Source organism: Barbus barbus (genome assembly GCF_936440315.1).
Source record: "Barbus barbus genome assembly, chromosome: 31".
NCBI lineage: Eukaryota > Metazoa > Chordata > Actinopteri > Cypriniformes > Cyprinidae > Barbus > Barbus barbus.
The window spans coordinates 14843788-14871143 of NC_136759.1; the positions used below are offsets into that span (position 1 = coordinate 14843788).

Genomic DNA, 27356 nt, shown 5'->3' on the forward strand with positions numbered 1-27356 from the left:
TTAAAATAGTCAGGTAAAACATTTAGTTAATTTATTAATTTAACATTTACTGTACAATGCTAATTAATTAATTTTTTAATGTAAAATAAAACTGCATACCAGTAAACCCTCCTCTCTGCCAGAGATCACAGTCTGTGGCTAAAACAGATAATTTAAACTATTTTGTAAACAGTTATAAAGATTGTCGTACATCTTGCAGAAAAATTGACAAAAGGGTAAACATGCTTTTCTTGTCAGTAACCACATTTATTATTGAATCGTTGTCATTATTTAATGCAACCACAACACTTTTGAGTAATGTAATGTTATGTAATAAAAAAAACAATTTGAGTACAAATGTAATATAAAGATTATGGATACTGAAGTATGTGTACAATCAGGTTTAAAGTGATTTATATTGTTGTATGGCTGTAAAGTATGAAAGCATAGTTACACTACTTCCTGGAAAACTCTATGTAGAGGTGTGATTTCATGTTAAAACTTTTTATTCAGATAAAAGTCAGATGTGTAGCAAGAGTGAATTTATTTATCTTTTTGTTGCAAGTATTTATAACTGAATTCTGAATATAAACAGGTTTATATTCAAGAATGAAAATCACGTGAAGATTATTTATTAAATTAAATTATGAATGTTTGCTCTAGCACTACATTGAAAAATATTTTCATGTTTTTTAAACCTCAACTTCTGCAGTTCTCTTTTTGATGGGAATCCTCCAGTTCTGTAAGTCCAAAGACAAACTGTCAATTTCTCACTTTATTATTTTAAACAAAATGAAAATAAGTCAGATTAATCAGTTACCACATGCTGAATTAACTGTTAAATTACTACCAACCTCCGAGAATTTGGTCAATGCATGTAGAGACTCTCTCAGCATCCTCAATACTGAAGCACATTGGAGGTTTGAATTTGATGACACTGTCCCACGGTCCATCTGTGCTTATAACTATACGCTCCTCTTTCAGCCTGAACAAATCAAAATGGGCAGTTGGTTATCAGGTAATTGTAGCTAGTTGAGAAAGAACAGAAATTGTCAGTACCTTCGTACAAGATGTGCTGCCTCTTCTGTTGCTGGTTTTCTGGACGCTCTGTCTTTAACTAGCTCCATACCTATAAACAGTCCAACACCACTGCAAAAAAGAACAAAAGATATATCTGCTAATGTTCTTCTTTGAGATTACAGCATGATCTCAATAAATATTGATTTTCACTACTTACCGCACATCTCCGACGAGTGGATGTTTAGTCTGAAGTTGATGGAGCAGCTGTTTAAGATGACCTCCGACACGCAAAGCATTGCCTCTGAGGTCTTCTTTCTCTATAACATCCATCACTGCCAGACCAATGGCACAGGATACTGGGTTACCACCAAACTGCATGGGTCAAAACGGTTAAATATTTACTTAAGCTCTTCAATGGATGTAAAGCTACATATATTATCACAGAGGCATTATGGTTCTCACTGTGTTGAAGTACTCCACACCATTGGCTGTGAAAGAAGCAGCTATTTCCTCTGTAGTGGCCACACACGCAATAGGATGACCATTGCCTATTGGTTTGCCCATAGTCACAATGTCAGGGCAGAAGTCTTCACCTTGAAGCTGAAAAGCCCAGAAATGACTCCCAACACGACCGAAGCCAGTCTGAATCTCATCTGCCACATAAACTCCTCCTGCTTCATGAACGTATCTGAGGAGAAAAATACAATGTTGCGTGTCGCTTAATTCCTGAATAACGAGTAAAGTCACTCAACAAAAATGACAAGGAGACTTACTCTGCTACTCTTTTACAATAACCAGTTGGGAAAATGATCTGGCCACCAACACTGGGTAAAGACTCGGCAAAAAAAGATGAAATCTATGGACAAAATTAAAGGGATCATTCACCCAAAAATTTACATTCTGTCATTATTTACTCAACTCATATGACTTTGTCAATTCAATGAATGTCAGCGGGGTCCAAAACAACACCGGTCACCATTGACTAACATATTGAGATATATTTAAAATATCTTCTTTTGTGTTTCACACAAGAAAGAAAGTCCTACAGATCTGGAATGACATGATGAGAGTGAGTATTTTTTGGGTGAACTATCCCTTTAAGAAGGACGATCAGTATATTTTAGTCAAAACATTTTACAACTTTGTTTTTCCTACCATACCTTGCAGCCTTTCTTATGTGCCTCTTCAATAAGACTTTTCACAGTGTCTGCATATGCCTGTCCTGGGTCAGGATGATCTTCTCGGTAGATACCGTGGTAAGTATCAGGAAGAGGTGCCTGTATTTAAGCAAGAATGAATCACATGTAGCAAAGAGTCGTAAATTATTGGTTTAAAAGTTGTTTCTATGTCCTGTACACACCACATGCACCCACTCTTTTTGGCCCTCCAGTTTCCGGAACTTGTACGGGCTGATGTCGATGAGTGAGGTGAGATGTCCATGATATGCACTGGAGACACAAGTAAAGATGACACAAAAATAAGTCTAATGTAGCTATTTGTTCATTACCTACTGATATAAGAATCATAACTGTTCACAGTTTCACATTTAAAAAGTTAGGTAAACCTTACTGATCTAGCACAATGACATCCCGATGTTGGGTATACTGACGGGCCATTCTCAAGGCAAGATCATTAGCCTCTGATCTTCAGAAGATGACACAAATCCAAATAAGTATATATAATTAGAGGTTGTGTAATGTATTATGTATGGTATGCGTATATTGTCATTTTACACTCTGTTTAATAAAAGAATATTTCTTTTAAACTGTATAATCATCAGAGCTACTTACCCTGAGTTGACAAAATAAAAGACACAAAGTTTCTTTGGCAGAGTGGCAGACAGTCGATCTGCGTACAGAACTATATTATCATGGAGGAATCTAGTGTTTGAATTAAGAAGATCCATCTGAGCAGCAGCGGCCTGAGTGATGCTGGGGTGACTGTGTCCCACTGCAAAGACAAAATTCCTCTAAGTGCTCTGTAAAGCCTATTTAAAATTCAGTGGGATGATGACAAGAGTTGAATTACGTTTCCAAAAGCATACATATTAAGGAAATTTGTCATGGTTTTACTACAGTAACATTAACTATGGTATGCAGACAGAAATGTTGTAGATCTGTTAGGGAATATATTTGACAGTTTTGTGCAAAGGTTATCAGGGCACCCCTGATGATTATCATAATTTCAATTTCTAATCTTTTTTGAGGTTCCTATGTTGCTACTTTCCCCACAGAGATCAAGGAGAAGCACAACTAGCAATCAGCTACCTTAAATATCCTTTTTCATGATTAGTTGCACCTGTGTTTGCAGCGTTAAAGGTTCACTGAATCAATCAAATCAATTTTGTGTTGCAATCAATCAGCATTAAGCGACTAGATATTTAAATCCACACAACTGAGAGGGTGCCCAAACTTTTGCACAGCCTATTTTTCACTGTCAATTCTATTTCTACACTAAGAATTTCTGAAAAGCTGAAAAACGTAACATTATCCAGCTTTCTCTAGAAACTAAAGAGCATATCACTACGATCTTGTCTTATAAAGAAAAAGCACATTATTATGCAGCCTCAGAGGGGTGCCCAAACTTTTGCATAAAACTGTATTTGCATTGTAAACTCATCAGATAATTATTTCTTCAGCTATAATTTGTAGATGTGTTCAGACTACTATTTGAAATGCACACCACCATTCAAAGGTTTGTGATCTGTCTGAAAGAAATGATTACTTTTATCCAGGAAGGATGCATGATCAAAAGCGACAGTAAGATGTTAATAATTTTCAAATTTCAAACAATCATATTTCAAATAAATTGCCGTTCTTTTGAACATTCTATTCTTCAATAAATCCTGAAAAAAAAATGTATAATGATTTCCACAAAAATATTAAGCACAATACCTGATTTCCACATTGATAATGAGTTGAAATGTTTCTTGAGCACCAGATAAGCTTATAGAATGATTTCTGAAGGATCATATGACTCTGGAGTAACAGCTGCTGAAGATTCAGCTTTGTATCACAGGAATTAATGACATTTTAAAACATTAAAATTTTAAATATTTATTTTAAATTGCAATATTTCTCCATATTATTTTTTTTTTACAGTATTTCTGATTAAATAATTGCAACCTTAGTGATCATAAGAGACTTTTAGAAAAGAACATTAAAAAAATCTGACTGACCCCAAGCTTTTGGACAGCAGTTTATGTGATTTTTCATTTAATATAAAGTTAGTTAGTAAATAAGTTAGCAAAGATGTGACTTAAAAAATAATTTTATATATATATATATATATATATAGCACATACAGTTTGTACAATATAAAAACCATCACGCCTATGGGATGTCCCCACTTTTCACAAAAACAAACGTGTGTGTGTGTGTGTAAATAATACATATATAAAAATATGTAAAATTGGAACAAATTTAGTTAGTTATTCTAACCTGTACTTATTAAAATATATTAAAGAATATATTAATATATTCTTTAAATATATTGTGTGTGTGTGTGTGTGTGTGTATGTATGTATGTATACACACGTACACACACATAGAATATATATATGTAATGACACTTATGACACTTTTATATAACAATGTGAAAGTAAATATAGGTCCCTATATACTGCAGCAGGAATGTCAAAATGTGCTTACCATGTTGAACATTACTAATGCAGTCTAAGTACTGCATGCCATTCTCATCATATAAATATTGACCCCGTGCTCTCACTATTTTCACGGGATCATGGGAGAAAAAGAGTCTGCAGGACTGCCTGAAAATACAAGAGAGAGAGAGAGTATTTAATCTGAACAACGGTTTCATAAAGTGCATTTATCAAATAAAAAAATCAAAAACAACACCAGGCCTTATAAAAGCGCGACGTGTAATATTTAATCCAATTTACCCAATCAGCTTCCTGCGCATTTGCAAAGTCTCATCTTTATGAAAAACTTCCAGAGCCATTCCAACGATACGGTTTTGTTGTCTGCTGCACTTGACTGTTTACAGCCAAGAGATATCTGACAAGACTTTGAACTGCAGAAAAGAGAAAAAAAGAAACATTAAAAAAACAGCCGACAGTCTCGTCCACTGCTGATGACGTCACGCGCAGCGTCGCTTCTGGATCTGTTGGACTGGACTGGATCACATCGGGTTTTCCACATTTCAACGCGAAACTTGGTATGGCATGCGTCTGCGTTGATATATGTCAACGTACTTCTGCTATTTAATGTATTATTTACTTTACGTTGCCTTGAGTTGCTTTATTACATTACCAGCCCGCTGTCAGTTCCTAAGCGTGTCGCTAGTTACTCAGCTAGCTTAAGACACCTGACAGCTAGCAAGGAGATCTGTCAGTGTCTTTGACAGCTATCAAGCTCCTGTTTATCTAGGTTTACATTCATTGCACATCTTTTGAGACCTCTTAGTGTCTGTCTGTTGTAGTCTGATTCACTGCAGCGATTATATGACACGTATGTGTAGCAAATTAGCATACTTGACACTAATTTGCAGTCATGCTGGTTATTGTGAGGTCATTATTGATATGTTGTGTTGCTTGAATATGACTCACAGGTGAATTAATCTATTCATATTCGTTAATGACTCGTCAGAGGAGTAAATATATCGTTATAGTGAGTCATCTTGCACTTAAATGTACAGTGTTTTTCCAGATGGACTTTATGATTTACCTAGATGGATTTCAGCTGGTTTTAGGAGTTGGATTAGATGCTAGCTCTAATTCACAATTTTTTTCCCTACAGGCTGTGAAAACACCTGTTGATGGAGGACGTGCTCCAGGGAAATGACAGACCAGGGCAATAACAATCAGAACATCTCTCAAAACCCCTTCGCAGCGCTCTTCAGTTCCCTCGCTGACGCAAAACAGTTTGCATCTGGCCAAAAGCAACGGCGTCAATCTGAGCAACAATGTAAGGTCTTGGTAATAAGCAGCACTCTACTTGAAGCATGGCACTAATTTAATGGCACTTTATAATTGTTTTCCCTACAGCTGTAGATTCAGGAGAGAGCCAGTCTGAGTCCGACAACTCTGTTGTGTCTGACAGCATCGATGAAAATGATGACTCCGTGGCAGAGATCAGCCGATCTTTCCGCTCACGACAGGAGCTCTGCGAGCAGCTCAACGTCAACCACATGATCCAGAGGATCTTTCTCATCACTCTGGACAACAGTGAGTGTTTAACACCTACTGGTTATGAGACCTGTCTGTTTATTGACTGTGAATGGTTTTAACTCAAAACATATAGTTTCTTATATGATCATAAACGTACACTACTGTTCAAAGGTTTGTTGTCAGATGTTTTTAAATGTTTTGAAAGAAGTCTCTTATGCTCATCAAAGTCACACTTATTACAGAAATACTGTAAAATATTATTACAATTTGATATAACTATTCAAATAACTTCTATTTGAATATATTTTAAAATGTATTTTATGGCAAAGCTGAATTTTCAACATCACTTGATCCTTCATAATTCATTCTAATAAACCGATTTAATTCTCAAGAAATATTTCTTATTATCAGTGTTGAAAACAGTTGTGCTGCTGCTTAATATATTTGTAGAAACCATGGTAAAGAGCAATATTTATTTGAAATGGCAATCTATTGTAAAATTACATTTGTCTTTACTGTGATTCTGTCACTCTTCTGTCACTAACACAAGCAGCAAACACAAATATTGTATTCATTATAATTTTAATAAATGCAAAACATATAAATAATAGTTTAGTGGAGCTAACAACAGCTTTTTAACATAGTATGACTTTGTTTCTTTTATCCTATTTAGTTTTGCATGTGCCTAATTTAGCTAGCTTTTCATATTAGTTTATATTGGTTTCATATGATTGGATGCAAAACATTTTCTCCTTCCTTTTAAAACCCTTTTTTTAATTAATGCTGGCAAGATGGGGTTTTAACAAAAGCTGGCTGTCCATGAAATATATAAACATGATTTTCTTTTTTTTTTTATTGGTGCTACATGATTAGAGAAAAAATGTAGGAAAATGTCAACACCCATACTGCACTGGGCTTAATTAGACTATCTGTGGGCGGGGATGCTAAAAAAATGCTAAAGTACGGTCTGTAGTTTTCACAGAAAGCTTATTCTGAAGTCTTTTGCTGACAAAATGGACTTTTGCTGAGACATAAATATGGATATCTTGGTGCAGGTATCACAGAAAAATAATACATTGTTCATTTACTTATACTACCAAACATTGTAAAAGTATAAAGCTGCTTGATAATCAGCAAACTTACTCTTTAAGTTGTACTATTAGTTGCATTTAGCATTGTTTCCCCTGCTGTCCATGACCCTACCAGAAGAGACTTGACACATTTCTGGGTACGATAACCTACCAGCTGAGAACTTTTTTTAGATACTCTCCATAATTAATCCATTTCATGTGTATGCTGAAGTGTACTTGTGTATAGTTTGGAAAGAACTGATTATTAGATTGTAGATGACAGATGTCTCGATGATCTCAGATTAGGTGATCCTATCACGATGACATGCATTTTCCAGGCAGTGCTGAAGATGACCTCATCCACTGCAGTTAGGCACATTACGTCATTTTTGTTTCTCTCATTTGTGTCTTTATCTTTATCCTCCACATCGATCTAACACATCGATATAATGTGATATCTGAGCCCCCTGTAGCCCTAAATTCTAATCTTTTTTCAAAAGTTACAGGACAGTAAGGTAGAAAATGCTATTATTCAGCAAGGACACATGAAAGTGATCAAAAGCGGCAGTAAAGACATTTATAATGTTTCAAAAGATTTCCATTCCATTACAAGTTTCTATCCATCAAATAATCCTGAAAAAAGTATCAGGGGTTCCAACAAAAATAATGAAGGGAAAGTTCACCCAAAATTTAAAATGTCATCATTTACTCAGCCTTATGTTGCTCCAAATCTGTATGACTTTCTTTCTTCTGCAGAATACAAAAGACTGTTTTGCTTTTGGTTAATATTGACTTCCATTGTATGAGGGGAAAAAAACAATCAAAAATATTGAAATATCTTTTTAATGTACCACAGAAGAAATAACAAAGGGGGAGTAAATGATGACAGAATTTTCATTTTGGGGTGAACCTACCTTTATACCCTTATACCTACCCTTGTTTTTTAACATTGATGATAATAAAATCAGCATATTGGAATGATTTATGAATTATAATGCGACACTGAAGACTGGAGTGATGGTTACTGAAAATTCAGCTTTGCCATCTCAGGAATAAATTACACTTTAAAATATATTAAAATGAAAACGCTTACTTTAAATTGTAATAATATTTCACAATATTACAGTTTTCCTGTATTTTTAATCAAATAAATGCAGGCTTAATGAGCATAAGATGCTTCTTTCAAAAATATGGAAAACCCCAAAACGTTTGAACTGTAGTGAATATGGGTGTTCATAATAAGCACTAAGAATGCATTTATTGTTGTATTAAAATTATATCTTTCCAGCTGACCCCAGTCTAAGAGGTGGTAATGGCATCCCAGCACGCTGTGTATACCTTGAGGAAATGGCCGCTGATCTTGATGGCCAGGACTGGCTTAACATGGACACCATAGAACAGGTACATGCTAATGTATCATTCTTTTCCAGATTTGCATAATACCAGATAAATTGTATATACACATTGGCACACGTATATTTTGAACTTTGAATAAGAATAATATTCTGCTCCTCCAGGCTTTGTTCAGCAGGCTGCTTTTGCAAGAGCCGGGAAACCATCTCATTTACATGACCTCCTGCAGTGTAGTGAATCTCTCCGCAGACCGTGATGCAGGAGAGAAATGTGCCATACCGTACCTTTACGCCTGCTACCGTAGAGCTAAAGAGGAGGTATTTTCAGCAGACTATATACTTTGTTGGCCTATTCGGTTGTGCCAAAAGAATGAAATGTGGCTGCTTATTGCACTGTCTATTTGCTTGATTGCATTGTTTGTGCTAAATGCAATGTGTTAATGTTCTTCAAATCAACACAGATCACTAAAGTCCCAGAGAAGCTGTTATCATATGCTGTGCACTGCAAAGATTTGACTTTGTCCAATGCCCGCACTGTTCTGCTGACTCCAGAGATCTACATCAGTCAGAACGTGTATGAACAGCTTCTAGACCTGTTGCTGGAGGCTGTGAGAGGAGCCCGTAAGTGTCACATTTGTGGTCACATGATATGTTTGAAGGTCCTGAACCAATTCCATGTGTTTGACTTTGTTTGTGATCTCTGCAGAGTTTGAGGAAGTTGTGGAGTTTTTGGAGGAGGTTATCGCTAGTCTGTTGGCTGACCAAGAAGTACGGACCTTTGGGGAGGTTATGGTGCCAGTGTTTGATATTTTCCAAGGCCGGGTCAAAGACTTAGACCTTTGTCAGCTGCTGCTGTATTCCTACCTGGAAATTCTCCTGTACTTCAGTCGGCAAAAGGATATTTCTAAGGTTCGGATCCAATGCTCATTAATGCTAACGTTATTGCAGTTTCTTTCATACAGATCAAACATTTTTTGCATGATAATATTCTGATCCTAGGTTTTAATGGAGCATATTCAGCCCAAAGATCCTAACAGTGGGATTCAGTATCAGAAAACGCTTCTGGGAGCAATCCTAAATATTTCTTGTCTGTTGAAAACCCCTGGTGTGGTTGAGAACCATGGCTTTTTCCTCAATCCTTCTCGTTCCAGCCCACAGGAAATGAAGGTTCAAGAGTCAAATATACACCAGGTGAGCACAAAATGTAAAAAAGCATGGTTTTCAAGCTTGATGACATGAAGCCAGCCACTTATTCCCTTTCATTTCTTGTCTTCCCCTATGCTAGTTTATGGGGCAATTTCATGATAAGCTGTATCAGATCCTGAAAAACTTGCTTCAGCAGTCCAGCGAGACGCGCCACCTGCTGCTCTCGTGGCTGGGTGGCTGCCTGCAGGCCAACATGGGGCGGGCAAAAATCTGGGCAAACCAGATGCCCGAGATATTCTTCCAAATGTACGCTACGGATGCATTCTTCTTAAATTTGGGCGCTGCACTGCTCAAGCTCTGCCAACCGTTTTCTCGACCCTACTCGCCCAAACTCCTGACCTTTAACCCCACGTACTGCTTGCTTAAGGAGCTGAGTGAGGAAGAGCGGCGTAACAGAAACGTGCACGCAAGAGGTGACTGGCCTGTGCTTCACCTACCAGACAATACCTTGCATTTCTCTTCAGAAATAACAATCTGAACTCTAAAATATACCTAACCCTACAGGTCTGGACAAGGAGACATGTCTGATACCTGTACCCCCTCAACAAACAGTTGAATTTTCCCAATCATACAGCCTTCTCACAGAAAATCTCATCCTTACACAGCTTACCATGCACCTGGGCTTCCATAGGTAATACTTCATTACGAAAGAGTCATGACACTCGTATATTTAAGTATATATAAATGCATTTATTTGATCAAAAATAAAGTAATATGAAATAACTGATTTCTTTTTAAATATATTTTAAAATGTAATGTATTCCTGTAATGGCAAAGCTGAATTTTCAGCAGCCATTACTCCAATATTCAGTGTCACATGATCCTTCAGAAATCATTCTAATATTCTGATTTGGTGATTAAGAAATATTTCTTATTATTATCAATGTTGAAAACAGTTGTGCTGCTTATATTTTTGTGAAAATAAAAAATGTTATGAATAGAAACTTCAAAAGAAGAGCATTTATTTGAAATAGAAATCTATTGTAACAATGTCTTTACCATCTCAATTTAATGATCAATTGAATTATTCATAACTCACAAGGTATCAGTTTGAATCAGTCTGACAAAACATTTGCTGATTGAACTCTCTAGAGACTTTGTCAGAATAGTTACTGAATTAACATCCAAGTTAAATTAAATATTTAAAACAAGAAAATATGTACAAAAATAGTATTATTGTTTTATTGTTTCTTCTTTTAATGTATGTAGTTTGGACCAGTTATGGGGGTGTAGTGATGAACCCAGCTGCATTATGTGGGAAGCACTGATTTGCAGAAAATAACCATATGCTTTAATGGTATTTGTTTGTCAGACTTCATGATCAGATGGTGAAGATGAATCAGTCTCTACACCGGCTTCAGGGGACGTGGCGGGACACGCAGCTCAGTGGAGGCCCCGCAGCAGCAGAGCTACGGGAACAGTTTGAACGCCTCATGACCGTCTATCTCTCTACCAAGGCTGCTACCTCGCAGCCCGCCATGCTACAAAACTGCCTCAACCTCCAAGCCTCCTGTGCCGCCCTGCTGGTTCAGCTCAGCCTGGGCAACCAGGGGCCTGAGCACATCCCTCTCACCTTTCCCTTACCTGCACTAGAAAACAGCCTGCTATGCTTTGTGCCAGGTATCCCCCTATGTTTTTGTGTTCCTTTTCAGTAAACAAGCTCGTTTCCACCACTGAATTAAAAATAAATAAATAAAAAAGCAATTCTGACTTATTTTCCCTCACAATTCTGAGTTTATTATCTTGATTCTATACCTTGAAATTGTGAGGAAAAAAGTCCTCACGCAATTGCCTTTTTAATTTTTTTATTCTGTGGCAGAAACAAAAAATGTGAGGTGTAAACAGAATTCAGAGGGGGAAAAAAAGGCAAAATTTTGAGATGTAAACTTAGAATCGCAAGCAAAAAGTCTGAATTGTGAGATAAACAGTCACAATTACCTGTTTTATTTATATACCCAAGTGGGCTGCAATTTTTTTAAAAACACCAATCTCTTGACTTTCACAGAATTCTTTGCCGAAAACATGGGCGATTTCTTCATATTCCTCCGCCGCTTTGCTGACGAGGTGTTGGAGTCCTCGGCGGAAAGCTTAGAACATGTCCTGACCTTCATCACTGTGTTCATGGGCAACATTGATAGGTGTGAGCCGGAGTAATGCTGAGTTTCTCGTGCTTTTTTTTTTTTTGTTGCATTCCATGTGGCTTGTTGTTTACTCTAGGTTATTTATTCACAGAATGAAGAATCCTCATTTGCGGGCAAAACTGGCAGAGGTTCTTGAAGCTGTGATGCCCCATATGGAGACTCTGTCACCTGGCGCTGTCCAGCCTATCATGTTCCAGCGCAAAAGGGTGTTCAGCACATATCGGCATGCACCCCAACTTGCTGAAGCCCTCATTACAGTGTTTGTGGATATAGAGTTCACTGGTCAGTTTCTGGAGTTATTTTTCTGTTGTTAATTTGATTGTAACATCCTTTATTAGATTTTGTCAATGGGTTGTTTCTCAGGTGATCCTCATCAGTTTGAGCAGAAGTTTAATTACAGACGACCAATGTATGCCATTCTGAAGTATATGTGGGGAGAAGAGAGCTACAGGGAGAGCATTAAGGTGAGAACCAGACAGATGTTTTAATATTAGAAATACTATTTAGGTTGCTTTGAAATTTTGTTCATCCCTTGCATGCAATTTCACACACATTTTGTTTCCTCTCAGCATCTTGCTGATTATGCATCTGAAAATCTTGAAGCCATGAATCCACCACTCTTCCTGAGGTTTCTCAATCTCCTCATGAACGATGCCATCTTCTTACTTGACGAGGCTATACAGGTACTTGTCTGCCTAGGCAGATTGCTTTTGTTTTATGCAAATCCCAACTTTTTATACTGGTAACACATTTTGTTTGTTCAATTTAGCTTGGTTGTTCAATTACATTAACATATTAACCTTGAAATAGTTGATATCAGGAATATTTAATTGACTGATTAAAGATGCGACACTCACAAGTGCATCTGTTCCTTCCAGTACTTAAGTAAGATCAAAATCCTCCAGCTGGAGAGGGATCGGGGGGAGTGGGACAGTCTGGCCCCTGACGCCCGCAGAGAGAAAGAATCTAGTCTGCAGATGTTCGGACAGCTGGGTCGCTTCCACAACATCATGTCAAATGAGACCATTGGCACCTTGGCTTTCCTCACATCTGGTAAGAGATGCAAAAGTAACCAAATGCATTAAAATATTAACACATCACAGAATTTTTTTTTGGGGGGTCATAAACTATCTGACCAATTTAGACCTGAACAGAAGGGTTTTATGATTATTGAGTGAAACACTTGGCTTTACGTGTACTAGGAAATACAAAATGACACTAAAACTCAGACTTTTCATGAAACTTTTTATTTTCCCCCTCCAGAAATAAAAGGTCTTTTTGTTCATCCCTTTCTTGCTGAGAGGATCATCTCTATGCTCAACTACTTTTTACAGCACCTGGTAGGCCCCAAGATGGGCTCCCTAAAAGTGAAAGACTTCAGTGAATTTGACTTCAAACCCCAGCAGCTAGTGTCGGACATCTGTACTATTTACCTAAACCTGGGGTAGGCTCTTTGATTACATATTTCTATATTTCTTTATTTTTTTAAGAATAACATTAACTGTTATGGATGCTGCTTTGTACACAGAGATGAAGAAAATTTCTGCACCACTGTTCCAAAAGATGGAAGGTCATATTCACCCACTCTGTTCTGCCAAACTGTCCGCGTACTCAAGAAAATCAACAAGCCTGGCGACATGATTGTATCTTTCAGTCTTTTAGCAGATAAAATTAAGGTTAATTTAATCACTATGCATATAGACCATTTCAATGGATATTCGGCGGTATAAGGAAGTGACGTCTTTGTTCCTCGGACGTTTCCGGTTAGTGTTTGAGCGCATTCAAAACAATGGCGGCAGGCGCTTGCTGCACAGTCGGATTGCGATTCATTTATTTAATCCTGCTGTTTAAAATGTCGAAATTAAAATTAGATCCTTGTTGCTCGGTGGTTGGGTGATCCCTCTGGGCTGGAACTAACATTAATTTATAAAGGTAAGGAAAAGTTCTTGTTTTTGTTCTGTAAAGCTGCAGTGAAACGATATGTATTGTGAAAAGCGCTGTACAAATAAAAATGAATGCGTAGACATACAGACTGACCCAGCAATGCAAGTGAAATGTCCACCAAAAACCTCCCCGGACATCTTAGCACTAACCATGATAAGATAGTAAGTAACACTGTTTGTCTTGCTTCAGTTTAACCCGAACATAAAATTGATGTCATCCATTGTACAAACAAATGATCCCAACTTTTCTGCTGAGGAGTTCATTGTAAGCATCCCGACTGCGATACACGTTTACCGCCATCTCTCGTGCACATGCACGCAGCATCAATCAGAGCCGTCCGGAACATTACTTTTAATGTTCTTTGTAAGTTTGTACCTCAGTCATATTTAAAGGGTAATTCTATTTGTTTTATTTTTTTAAATACCTAACTTGCGTTTTCAATAGACTTAAAAAGGATGCGCTGTAGGTTTTGATAGATCTGAGATTTAAAAGTGGTGCTACCGGAAATGCTTCAGGACCAGACATTCGCAGTAGCGTTCCAACACCTTTGTTATTGTTTACGTCCTTGAAATGGTCTTCACACCTTTCTCAGGAAGTCATGGGTGTTTAAGTGTTTATGGTAACCCTGCTGTGTCTCTTTCAGTCACTTGCAGACAGGCATCAGCAAGAAGAGGAGACCTACTCTGATGCTCCGGATGAATTTCTGGATCCCATCATGTCTACCTTGATGCTTGATCCGGTGCTGCTGCCTTCTTCAAACGTCACAGTGGACCGTTCAACAATAGCACGGCACTTACTAAGGTGAGACGTGTATCAGGATTATTATAGTAAACTAAAATTAAACCCAATAAAAAACATTTTCATAACCTCAAATAAATGTTAACTGAAAATTAATTTGAATAACTATTCCAGCTAGCTTTGTCATTTTATTTTAGTTCATTTAGTCATTTTATTTACTTGATGTACTAAAATAACTAATACAGCAATAAAAATTAATAAAAACTATATATGCATATTAAAAAAACTGCTAAAAATGATAAAAACACAACAAAATTATTGAAACTTTCAAATTAAAACAAAAAATGTATACATGTTTACAACACTATTTGATACTGGGTATTATTAAATACTGTTATAGTATTTATTAACTTTCTGAATGAAGTATTATATTTTAATTGTAGTTTGTTTTAGTGATTTTGTTATGCACATTTGGATTTTGTTTTATTAGTTTTCGGTTTTGTAAATAATTCTGTATATCTTTCATTTTTATTTCAGTTTTAGTCATTTTAGTACTTAACCTTTAGCTACCAAGGCAACATTTTCAATTTTTTTGTTAAAGTTTTTCATCTAATGTTTAACATTTTATTTTTTTTCAGCTTTACAGAAAACAATTGTAATAGTTTTAGTTAACGACACTGTTATTTGATTAGGTAAAAGTCTTAATAGCAGTGTTTGTTTTGTCTTTTTTTGTTCTAGCGACCAGACAGACCCTTTCAACCGCAGTCCGCTCACCATGGACCAGATCAGGCCCAATGAAGAGCTCAGGCAACAGATCTTGAAGTGGCTTGCTGATCATAAGCAAAGCAACCAGCAAATGGGACCTAGTGGCTAAAGCACATCACTCCCATCCCCCAGCACCAGGCATGCTCTGTATGACTGCATTCAGATGCTTCTGGCTGCTCTCATACAGCTTTTGAAACGAGAACATTTAACCACATTCGGAGGAGCACACCTGCATTCATGGTGTTAGTGTGCTCCTCAAAGGTCAAATGCAAATCTCCATATCACTGTAGCGTATTCGGCTATCTGTTCTTTCAAACTCCTCAGAGGTCTGAGGTCTCCGCAGACAGAACGCAATAACCGGAGTCACTTTTTCTGTTACGTTTTGCCTCGCAAATATGTTCACTGTGGGAAATGAAACTCGGGCTTATAGACAGATAACAGCATACGTGAGGTTTGCTTACTTGTTCAGTGCATTTGCCCAACCTCTGACGCATATGCATGGAATATTTTATATGCATCACTTATTTGTTAACTTTTTAAGTTAGAATATAAACAGCGTACCTCATTTGATACTACAGAGGAAGAGTTGTGGCCTCATTTGATATTAAGGAGGGAGTTGTGGCAGTATTGATTAAAATATCAAAGCAAACCAATGTTGGCTGCAAAAGAGATTAAACTATCATTAAATATTTTGCTAACATCATCAGCATTAAATACCACCGAGTTTCAGTTTATATGGTTGTACCTATTGGTTTTAAAGGCATCTGTGTTCAATAACACAGCAGTAACACGTCGAATTCTTCGTGGAATGGTTGGTAGCTTTAACATTTGTCAAAATGTTTTTGTTCATTACAGACATTTTATGCTTGAAGCTCAAGAAGCATTTGCTGTAACACACACTTTTATGAGACTCGTTAAGAATATTGAGCTCTTGTTGAAATGTTTGGAAATACCCCTGCACACTTTACAAGAATCCATTGTGTCTTTTAACAGTGCAGTATGTCCTAAGTAATGACTTCTTTGACTTCTGAGTCAGCCTTATGACCTCCTCTCATGCAGAATGACATCATGTCTCTTGTTAACAGTTGCAAAACTGCATGCTCTGGGTGGATGGACCTTGCTACTGACATTTGTCTTAAAAGATGACATTGATAAGACACTGTCCAATCACTGCTTTTGGTTGTGAGAGAGTTGCATTAGATTGACAAGTCAAGTGGTTTAGGGTATGTCTGCAGTTTGATTTTCACTGAATTGTTCATTTCAGTGAGTGTTAGTTGGTTTTAAGTCTTTATTCCCTCATATTTTCAAGACCTCACCCAATCAATAAACCTGACCCCAGGGATTCTCAAAGCAAACTGAAAGCTTTAGACCCTATTGAGATATTTTTGTCTGTTAGATTGTCTCTTTTAATTGAACTCGTTTTTGTTGAATAAAATTTGAGTTAATATCATTATGGACAGTAGTCATATAATGTACATGCTAAGATGTCTCTCTTGAATATAGAACAACCAGACTTTCTACATTGGTCTTAGATGAATGATTCTGCTAACTAACTAAAATCAAACTGACGCAAATAACAGCATGCTTTCTTGATGTTAATTTTGTTGGCAACTTTTTTTTTTTATTATTGTATATTAAATGTGCTAATGGATTTATTGCACAATATTGGATAAATCAATGTATTGTAATTAAAATTTCTAAAATGAAAAGCAATGATGTGTAAATGTTTTTAAAAGGTTTTGTAAATATTAAGTCAAAAGCTTCCATGCATTTATTGTAATTTTGTGTATGCAAGCTTGGAAATTAGAAGTTTCATAAGATTTCTTATTTAAAGCTAAAGTGTGTATTTTTATTTTTTATTTTTTTTTGTTAAAAATGATCTAAAATCAATTATTGAGCAAGTACACTCTAAAAAATGTTGAGTTAAATACAATCCAGTGCTGGGTAAATATTGGACAGAACACATGCTGGGTTGTATTTAACCCAGCATTTTTTAGTGTAATTAACCAATCAGTTTTCAAAACTATCTTCTTATCTTCTCCCAATAACGGTGAGCTTGTAATAATGTTTTCTAATTTCAGTGGTTTGGGGGGCTATTTCATAAAACAAGTTTACCAAGTAATTGATTTGGTTCAAAATAAGCCAGACTAAGTGAAATAAGGCTGGCTTATTTGGTAAACTTGTTTTATGAAACAGCCTCCGGGTCGGTTTCTGTGGGAAAAACAAGTTTGCCGCCATTCCTCTTTGCATTACTACGTCATGTCTGAAAGAAGGACATAAAGAAGGAGTCCTGGCTCATGGAGATGGTCCTCACTGCAGATCCAACTCCATCTAGATCCAACTCCTCCCACCTTACATACACCTGAACCTACCCGTCTCCACCCCCTGATCCCTAAACCCACCCATCCCCACCCCTAAACCTACCAATCTCCACCCCCTAGATGTGGCTCCAACCCCTCCCCCTGGATCTTTGTTCTGCAGTGAGGGGCTACTGGGCTCATGGGCCTTTCCTGATCCCAACCCCCCTCTCACCCACTTTGCTTCCTGTCGACCTACTGTCCTATCTAAATTAAAAAGCATAAAACACCAAAAGTAAATCTGGAATCGTTACAATTTCAAAGAGAATGAGTTCTAAGGAACATAATTTGCTTTTGGAGGTTAAAAGAACAATTTATTTGGATGAAATTCGAATGGTATGACAATTAGAGATTAGATTGTACAGATAAGGCTAATTCACTAGTAGTCATGCAATGTTGATGTTTTAAATATGAACAATTTGAGAACAAAGTATAACAATTTGCAGGGTTTGATGTAATCTGAGTTAACTTTTGTTTCTAACCATTGTTAGATTTAATCACCATTGGTAGTGAGATTTATTGTAAATCTTTTTTTTCTTTTTGGTTTGGTTGATCAGAACAAAACTGGCAGATATGTTACTTATTTGTTGCTATGATATTTTCTGGTGAAAGTTCTTATTTTTGGGCATAGTATCTGTAATTCCGAAGTACAGAATATCCACACTGGTGCGTTGACTGACAGCCCCACACACTACACCTCAAAACATTAGATTCATCTGCCCCAGGAGTCATGAAGATAATTCCACAAATAACTGCAATGGCAGGTTTCAAACAGAGATAGCGACAAAGTGGCAAAAGTTATGGACTGCAGCAGAAACAACTAGTTAGCTTTACCTAATTGCTTCAACCAATGGCGTGAGCTCGGGGCGGGGCTACCTGTTTCGCTGACAAATAGCAGATGGGGGCGTGTTCAAAGAAACCTGTGCGAAAACAGTCACTATTTTTGCAATTCCATTTATTGACGGTAGGGGTGCAGAAATTACGCAATTTTATGCAATTTCTACAAACTAAAAATAGATTAAAAACTTAAATATTTAATATAATTAAGTTCTCAGACTTAAATATGCAGGATACATGAAAAGTGTTACATTTCGCAGTTTTTTTTTTCTTCCCTTGAGTATCGCCGACGAACCTGCGTAAAAACATCACTGAGCCTGCTTTGCGCTGGGATCTTGTCGGGGTCCTCGGTACCTCCACCCCGAAACATGGATAATCCATTCTGACCGCTAGACCAGAGCGGCCGTGTGCGGATATCGCTAGTTCGGGGCTACGCCCACACTGAGCTCCTGATCCTAGGGCAGGCAGGCAGAGTGTAAAATGGCGCACAGCTGTCGGTGGCGGTTCCCTGCTCGGCCCGGAGGGAGCAGCAGCTCGGGCACCGGGAGGAAAGCGGGCCGAATTCGAGTCAATGCTTCCCTCCGAAACAGCACGGGGACTAATCCGAACGCGAACGGGCTCGGGCCCGGTTTCGACGCTGCGTTGCAAGTGTCTGCTGCCATCGGAAGCAACCTGCAGAAATTTCGGGATGTTTTGGGGGAGTCGAGCGGCTCCAGCAGCGGGGAGGTAAGCGGGACCCTGGCTAAAGCGTTAGCCTCTTTCATGATCAATGCAGGAATTACAAATAACTCCGCGGCTGTGTAGCAGCTCTAAGTTACTCAGTGAGAGAGAGAGTGAGTTATTTTACTGCGCAGCAGACACATGCCTCCATCCATGTGCTGTTTTTCTCACTGTGGGACAACTGACAGGCTAAACTGCTAGCTAGCCCACATCAAAACATGTACCTATTCCTAACTAATGACTGATGTTGCCGTGCTTCAGGGGTCTGATGTCTGTGTTGAGGCGTTCTAGCATCATATGTCGGGACCCTGAGGAGTTTAGTGCCATTTTTTGACAGGATGGAGATGTGAAGCTAGATAACTGATGGCTGCTTTGGGTTGAACTTGTTTCAATTTGATTCGGAGTCTCGTGCGTTTCATGTGATGCCGCTTTTTGACTTTAAACACTATGAAAGCACTTTTTCAGCTAAAAAGCGCAGAAAATGCCCTACAGCTTGTGGCAAATATGAGGTCCAAAGAGCTCAAAGATACATAAAGGATAAAGTTTAAAGATATTTAGCACCTTTCAGTTGTTCTGGTCATTTTAAATTGCGTTTTTCGTCCATGAGAGATTAAATGGTGCCGTTTGATGACTATATATTTGACTTCCAAGTTAGCTCGCCGTGTTTCTTTCAGCTAAAGACAACTTGATTCAAAAGCCTGGTGGTGTATAACGGAACTATACACTCTCCCGTAGAGAAGTAAACAGGTTAGGGTGTTTCAGTAGACATAAACGAGCAGATTTTAGCAGGACTGAACACCTGGTGCCAGTTGGTTGTTGTCGTCTGAGCATTTAGCGATAGCACGCAGTATCCCAGCTGTAGTCTGTTTGGATTTTAAACTTCATTTTAAAGTGTATGAAAGCGTGGATTGAGTTTAGAAGATGCAATGCTCTGCTCCTAAAACTATTGTGGCCATGCATGTGCACTTCTGATATTATTTTGTCCAGTTATATATTGCCCCCCAGCTTGGGTTGAGAAATGGATGATGCTAGTAGCACAAACAGTGTTGCTATTAAAATACGCAGCCTGGTGTTTTTGTTGCGGAGAATGGGGCGTATATGTACAAATCGCTCGTTCTGTTTCTAAAGTTTGCAGTGTGTAATTGTAAACCTCTCGTGTTTGGTCTCCTTCACCCTCGAGAGGGAGGCTGGCTAACGTGTTAGCCTGTTAGCACCCGCTGATGCACGGGAAAATGGGAGGTGGACATGTTTTTTTCCCCTCTCAGATATTGCGTAGCAGCAGTACGCATTCGAAAAAAATGTCATATTTCTATCAGAAATCAAGTGAATCCTGTGCAAAACCTCGCTGAGGCTACAGGGACCATATGTTTAGTCAAAGACGCCAAATGCAGTGTTTTGAGCTGTGCAAAAGGCGGCTGCAATAAAAAGGCAGGTTGTTATGTGTGGGGGGTGTGTACTGTGACAAACTACCATCTTCCTTTCTCAGTAGTAGAGCGCTGCGCATCGGAAACGCGGGGAGATCGAAACGAGAGCGGGCGCGAACCAGAAACACGCAAATAGCGTGCTTGATTTTGTGTTTCGCCTACGGGTAATTTAGCGTTTGAAAACGTGGCGCAGATTTAAGAGCATGGAGATGTGGTTATTAGACATGATGTCTTTAGGTGTTTAATATTAATGTCGATTTATATATGTACAGCATACTCACTTTATTCACTCCTCTGTCTTAGAAGGTTGAGATAAGTAATCTTATTCTTATTGCTTTAGTTTGTTTTGTGTACATAATATGGTCAATCACTCAAATGTTATGGTAATTGTTGATTTTTAAGGCAAATTTTCTTGAAATGTTTCTGGATAAGTCGAAATATGTTCATTTTAAATAGATCTTGTTCTTGTCATGTTATTGAAAACAGTTGTTTCTGTAGACTTTAATAAAGTTGTCGCAATTTGCTCAGCCTTTAAAACAACTTTCCTTTTCTTGTGATGGCCATGCAGGCTATTGGATGATGTTAATTATGCCAACTCTTTAGGCTACATTGTTTTGCATACCTTTTTTTCTCATTTAATATCCTGTTTCATTCATAAATATTCCCCTGCATAGAAGTAAAAAGGATTGCAAGTGACAATGTATGCTGACTTTAAAAAATGATTTTAAAAACATCAAGCAAAGCTTGCATTATTGTGAGCATTTGTAGCAGTTCTGTGTGCTTTAATGCACCCTTGGAGCCTTTTTGAATAGCGCTCAATTAAAACCGGAATACATTTGTGAAATGTATAAGTAGTATACAAGCCAGACAGACGGCTAAAATCCCAGCGGAGCTTGCAGCTCATGCGAGTTGCGGACACAGCATTGTAGTTTCATTCAGAGGGGATGTTGTGCCTGGGTAGGATTGTTCTGGTTCATCGCAGCCCGCTGAGCTCACACAGCAGCCTTAGGCCAGTAGCATGCTCAGTAAACAGAAGCACGCCGCCCCTCCTTCCCATCAGACCCAAATCCAACAGCACGGGCTCACAGGGCCCCAATAGGATTTCACTTCTGATGGCTGCCTTTTAGACTACTTCATTAACCCATTTGGGTGGCTTAAAATGTTTACATAGAGGTAATATGTCTGCATGATTTCTCTGCGAAGCTTTTGATGCTCAGAGCCACTTTCTAGATATTTTAGTCTAAATCTAAAGTGCAAACACAAGTCTGTGGCTGCTTGCTAGACAACTGTTACTTTCAGGAGGTGACCTGTTTAAGTCTCCATTCATCGGTTTCTTTGTGCGGGACGCCATTTGGCTTGCCTTTTAATGTCCAGAGTAAAGCCCCGCTTACAGAAGCAGAATAAGGATCAATATCAAGGCCTCATACAAAAGTGCAGTTGAATGGATACAGCAAATGAATGCTTTGCTTCGCTGCTTTCTAATGAATGGCGTGGCCTGTACAGAGGGAAGAAGTCCAGCAGGTGTTTGGCCTATTTATCTGGAGAGGGCCCTGTCCCCTAGACAGCGTGTGGATCATAGCAGGAAGCTTTGTGTCTGCTTTTATTCCAGCCTTTACGAAGTGCAGGCAGCTGAAAGAGCACAGACGTGGATATCAAAGGGTGAAGAGCAAGCTCTCCTCCCCCTGGGACAGCGCTGGGAGGGAATTAGACACAGGCCGTCCCATCCATGGCTTTATTCCGCTTTTGTAGGCGGGCAGAGGGGGTTTCGTCTCCCGCTTTTTGTGCTGGGGGGGGCAGCAGCAGCCTTTGAGTGCATGGAGCAATTCTCTCCGAATTTACGTCCCTCATTGCACCTCGCAGGAGGCACATCTTTGTTTTTATCTTATAGCCACGGCTCCTCATTAGCGTGGGTGTGAGGTGTTTGAACATGTTGTTTCAGAAACTCTCAGTTTTGGATGCTTTGAATGTGGGTGCATGAGCAATATCAGAGCATTAGATCTGCATCTTACGAAGGGAAATTTCTCCTGATACCTTTTGTGTTACAAAAGTGTTTCGAGAGACTCGAGTAATCAAGCTACCGGGGTTCCCCATCAGTTTCGTGTTGTTTGTGCGGGGGGTTTCAAACAAGCTTAAGATTTCTCATGTATGACCACGCAAAGTGCTCTTTTTCCAGTCAGTTGACCAGACAGGTTTCTTTTGTTATGAGTTGATGGGTTTGTCCATTTTGTCTGTAAGCTGAGAATGCCATCAGTCTGACCCCATTTTAATGTTTTATGCATTGCGTTTTGTATCTGTATCTTTTATACAGGCATTTTTGAGGGAATCTGATGCCTCAGCAGTTGTCAAAACTTCACATTGTTTAGAAAATGGTGATTCAGTGAATTTCTGAAAGGCCGCACTATCACATATCCCCAGGCTTAGAGATGATAATCAGTTACATGTCTTGATGTGGATATGTTGGCTTACTGTGATTATAGGGGTGCGAGTGTGTGTTTGGTAAAGTTGGCCACACACACAGTAGTGCAATTATGTCCCGCTCTGGGGAGGGAGAGTTGCCAGGTTACAGTGTGCTTGCCAGTTTATGTGCTGTTCTTAAGCGAACTGTAGATGCCATGTTGAGAAACTTTCCTGGGTTTGTGACCATCTGCTCAGAACAGGATGTAATGAGTTTATGTAAACAAATAGTCTTGTTTGCTTACCTTTTATTTACGGGAATTGAGAGGTGGCACAAACAAGTACTATTATTTGCTCTTTTTGGAAAGGAGGATGTTGATGTGTAATCCTGTCCTTCTATTGGGGGTGTTCACATGTTTGGGGTTTTGATGATCAGCCAATCACCAATCATCCATTCTTAAAACTCAGCTCAGTGCAAACAAATGGTGTAGAACTTTTCTCAAAAGCAAGTCTTTACTTTTAACCAACTGGCTTTTTGGTTCAAAAGATGTGACTTTTATTTTGAAAAACATTTTCTATTATTTATATCACAAATAGCAATTGTTTTTTTGTTTTTTTAATTTGCATTATTATTATTATTATTATTATTATAAAAGTGCACTTTAAAGAGAAACACATTTTTCAAAACAAAGTGCTTTATTATTCATTATTTTTAAAGCCTATAGAAATATAGCACTTTTCTATTATTATTATTATTATTATTATTGTTGTGGTTGTTTTATTTTTGTTTTATTTTTCTTAAAGTTCCGTTTCCATAAACAAATAAATATGCTGTTTAAAGTTCTTCATTCTTTAAAGCTTTTTTAGAAGTATATCATTAATGTTGTTGTCATTTAATAATAATAATTAAATTATTATAATTATAACTAGAAATTGTATGTTTTGGATATTTAGTTGTTTGTTTATTTATAAGCTTAAATGCCCAAATACTTTTTTTGGCCTGTAGTTACTTTTTGAATTTTTTCCCTTAATTGTTTGGGGAATAAAGAGGTGGGAACAAAAATAAAGTAATTAGAGAATAACAAACAAGTGTTTTTGTCACCCCTCTGCTGCCACTATCTCTCCTCCCCCATCCTGAACTGGCAGCAGGTGCTCGGGCTCCTTGGCCGAGCCGAGTGTCACTTGTCGCTCCCCTCACCGTCTCAGCCGTGGGTGTTGATTGAGCAGCTCCACCGGAGCGGATAGTCAGGCTACTTGTAGTGCGTGGGTGTGCTGTTTAGATTAGCTTTTCATGTTTTAACTAATCTTCTTTTGTGTGTTATGTTTTGATGAATTGTCTCTCTGTATGTCCTCCAGGAGATTGATATTCTGATAGGCTGTTGTTGTGAATATGAATTCATTCTTAAATTACTTGCCTGGTTAAAGGTTAATAATGATAAAGATGATCATAATTGTTGTCCACTGAGCCTTTTCATCACGCTGCATCTTCACTCTGTGCTTTTATGGTCAGAATGATGCGCTATTCCCTGTTTCTTCCCTCCTGCATCCCTCCTTCCCTCCTCCCTTTCCTCTTGTCTTGGGATGTTGTTTACATCTTGCAGTGTCCCTCACGCACAAGGTGAAGGAGGGGGTGTGTGTGTGTCAGTGTATGTGCGCGAGCATGCTTTTGAGTGCCTGAGGCAGAGTCGTGCTGTCATTGAGAGCTACTCATGGTGTCACACTGACTTTGAGCTCCACTGCTCGTAGCTCTCTAGTACTCTATCACCTTCGGCACAACAGTAGAGCTGCAATGAAGTCATCGTAGCTCCGAGAGCCTGCATTCAAAAGAGCTGGAGGACAAAAATTAGACTAACGAATTCACTGTGCACCGTAAACATTATCTCTGGTGATTTATGTGTATTATTTTCAGCCTTATCTGAATTTGCTGGCCCATCATTGATTGGATAGGAAAACAATACTCAATTAAGATTATTTGTTAACACTGATCATCTGATAACAGACTCTCATTTCATTTTGTTCTGCTTTCCATAAGAAATTTGTCGCCATATGTTGAAATTAAAGCTGAATGGGGATTTGTTAGAGAAATTGGACTTGTATGTGTGCAGTCTCCGGCGGCATCTGTTCTACAAACTGGACCGAAGGGAATTTAGCTGCAGCCCCACATGCTGCTATAAATAAAGAATATGAAATGAAACGCCCCCTAAGGCTTGAAAATCAACACAATAGGCTGTAACTTACAGACATTAATCATTTTTTGAGAGGTAGGGCTTAGTGCATAGTGAAATGTTGTCAGTACTTGTTCAATCTAATGAAGACCCATTTATACTCTAATAGTAGTAACATGTAGAAAATCTTAGTTTTCTGTAGTTTTCTCTTTCTGTTATGTGTAAATTCATCCCCTTTGGACCAGCAATGCCATGGCCATACACATGCATATAGATGTATATTGGAAGTCATATTTTATATGAGCGTTGTATTTAAGGGACTGTATCAAGGTAAAATGGCCAAACTTACACATTTCAAACCTGTTTTGTAATGCTCTTTCCCATTTTATTCTGCTCTGTCTAGCTGTTTTTGAATGCAAATAAAGCATCTGATTGAAATGCCCTCCTTTTTGTCCATAACAGGTCTCCCTTACGATTGAATACTTGATTATTTGATTATATCTCTACTTCAGAACTCATAGTTGCAGGGAATTCCTTTTGATGCACTCCCAGTTTCAGTTAGGTCCATAATATCCTTTTAAATGCTCTGTGGAAATGGCCTCTATACACACACACACACACACACACACACACAATTAGAGTACGCTTTCTCTCAGTGTGTGTCTTTGTGAGTACAACTTAATTCACACCAAGGACACTTCAATGACTGAGACATTTTTATCACAACATAAAACAGCGTGCCCAGCTGCCGAGCAGACAGTAATTACAGTAATCATCTGCACTGTAAGCCTGTTGAAAAATCTGATAAATGTGGGAAATGTGGCTGACTTAAAGGGATATGGAGCGTTTAAGTTGACTCAAAAATGGATTTGGAATTATGGCTTACCTAAAATGTTGTGACAGAATTACATCAGGAAGGCGAAAGCCCAAATGGGCCATGTAATCAGCATTCCTCCCTGTATCCCTCATGTCAGGAGTGAGATAAGCACAGGGCTATCATAAAAGCCTGAAGCTTTATAAAATCCTATCATAGGACGTCTGCAAAGCTTAGCCTGTTTGATTGATGGAGGTGGAGCAGTTGTCAGACGATACGGCCATTGCAACAGATGTCCTGACAGTGAGATCAGCACTGATGTCATGCAGCCTAGCGACAACAATCTGCTAAGGATACCTGAGTAGAATTGGCGCAACTGGTCATCTCAGTTGGAGGTGCCTTCACAGATGAGTTTGTTACTTTCTCAAGTTGTAGGTAGAGCACAGAAATTGGTTCGCCTACTTTTGAGCAATTAAAAGTCTGTTGTTTTGGGCAAGTAGGTGCCAGGCTGAAAATCGAAAATTTAGGGTACAGTCAAATCTTGCATAATTAACTTTTTGCATTCAGGTTTTCTGCAGGTGCCTGTTTTAGTTCCATGCTGTCTTTTATTTCATTAGGGTTACTAAGCCTGTTCTGTTGCTGATGATGACAGGGTCATATAATGCATTATAGCATTTTCTTATTAAAAAAAGGTCATGTTAAGGCTACACTGGATGTTGTTTTGAACAGATGTTGATTAAATGAATGAAATATGCTACCTGAACCAGAGGGTATGACAATTAGATATTAAAATAATTCAAATAACAGGATGGGAACATATTGCCTTGGTCTCGTCAAATGTGTTTTCATCCATAAATTCACTATGGATAGACAGCTAATGCTCATTTTTACCTCAACACTCGAGTCCAGAGCTGTCAGCAACTGTTCGGTGGTTTCAGCATGAGAATTGTTAACACTGAGTGGTCAACATTTTCTAAGTCCTGAGATAGTGTAGCAAAACTGAATGGCTCTTTTGGTAATAGTCTGTTTGATTTTGTGGATGCTCATTTAGATTTAACTTAAGGTTAAATCACACTGAACATCTGAGTTAATTGAATCAACCTCTTTTTTCATTTCTTCAGGAGGAATTTGGAGGCTTTAGCACAGTCAGTGACAACAGAAGAATACATAGCCCAGGAAGGACGTCAATAGGTAAAGTATCTTTTACATCTCTAACTCTGTCACTCTCCATATGTGTTGTAAAATAATTTTAACTTGGACATTTTGAGATCTGACTTGCTATTTTGCTCAGGTGTAATTGAG

General features: G+C 38.2%; 3 protein-coding genes across 4 annotated transcripts in view; 2 read left to right on the plus strand and 1 right to left on the minus strand.

Annotated features, from left to right (window-relative positions):
• Positions 1–15: 15 nt before the first annotated feature.
• On the minus strand, positions 16–5099 carry LOC306851808 (5-phosphohydroxy-L-lysine phospho-lyase-like). Of its 2 annotated transcripts, XM_079388254.1 has the most exons (12): positions 4901–5099; positions 4650–4768; positions 2790–2949; positions 2569–2643; positions 2360–2447; positions 2160–2276; positions 1773–1855; positions 1462–1687; positions 1217–1371; positions 1039–1128; positions 834–964; positions 16–719 (listed from the first exon to the last, which is right to left on the minus strand). In XM_079388254.1, exons 1-12 carry the CDS (start codon positions 4957–4959, stop codon positions 679–681), a joined length of 1344 nt encoding a protein of 447 aa, XP_079244380.1. In that variant the 5' UTR covers positions 4960–5099; the 3' UTR covers positions 16–678. The 2 variants fall into 2 exon arrangements, with proteins under 2 accessions (XP_079244380.1, XP_079244381.1); XM_079388255.1 differs by lacking the exon at positions 4901–5099 and having other exon boundaries at positions 2790–2968; positions 4650–4761.
• Positions 5085–17092, plus strand: LOC306851807 (ubiquitin conjugation factor E4 A-like). Its single transcript, XM_079388253.1, has 20 exons — positions 5085–5175; positions 5757–5924; positions 6005–6184; positions 8486–8598; positions 8715–8867; positions 9011–9170; positions 9256–9458; positions 9549–9740; positions 9835–10168; positions 10260–10386; positions 11068–11375; positions 11761–11893; positions 11988–12178; positions 12260–12360; positions 12466–12579; positions 12775–12949; positions 13160–13340; positions 13425–13572; positions 14484–14641; positions 15317–17092. The coding sequence occupies exons 2-20, from the start codon at positions 5798–5800 to the stop codon at positions 15450–15452; spliced, it is 3234 nt and encodes a 1077-aa protein (XP_079244379.1). The 5' UTR covers positions 5085–5175; positions 5757–5797; the 3' UTR covers positions 15453–17092.
• Positions 17093–18980: 1888 nt separating this feature from the next.
• Positions 18981–27356, plus strand: part of LOC306851055 (histone-lysine N-methyltransferase 2A-like) — a 32311-nt gene continuing 23935 nt past the window's right edge. Inside the window, exons 1-2 of the mRNA XM_079387101.1 lie at positions 18981–19263; positions 27176–27245. Coding sequence (XP_079243227.1) covers positions 19018–19263; positions 27176–27245 — 316 coding nt within the window. The 5' untranslated portion in view covers positions 18981–19017. The remainder of the gene's footprint in view (positions 19264–27175; positions 27246–27356) is intronic.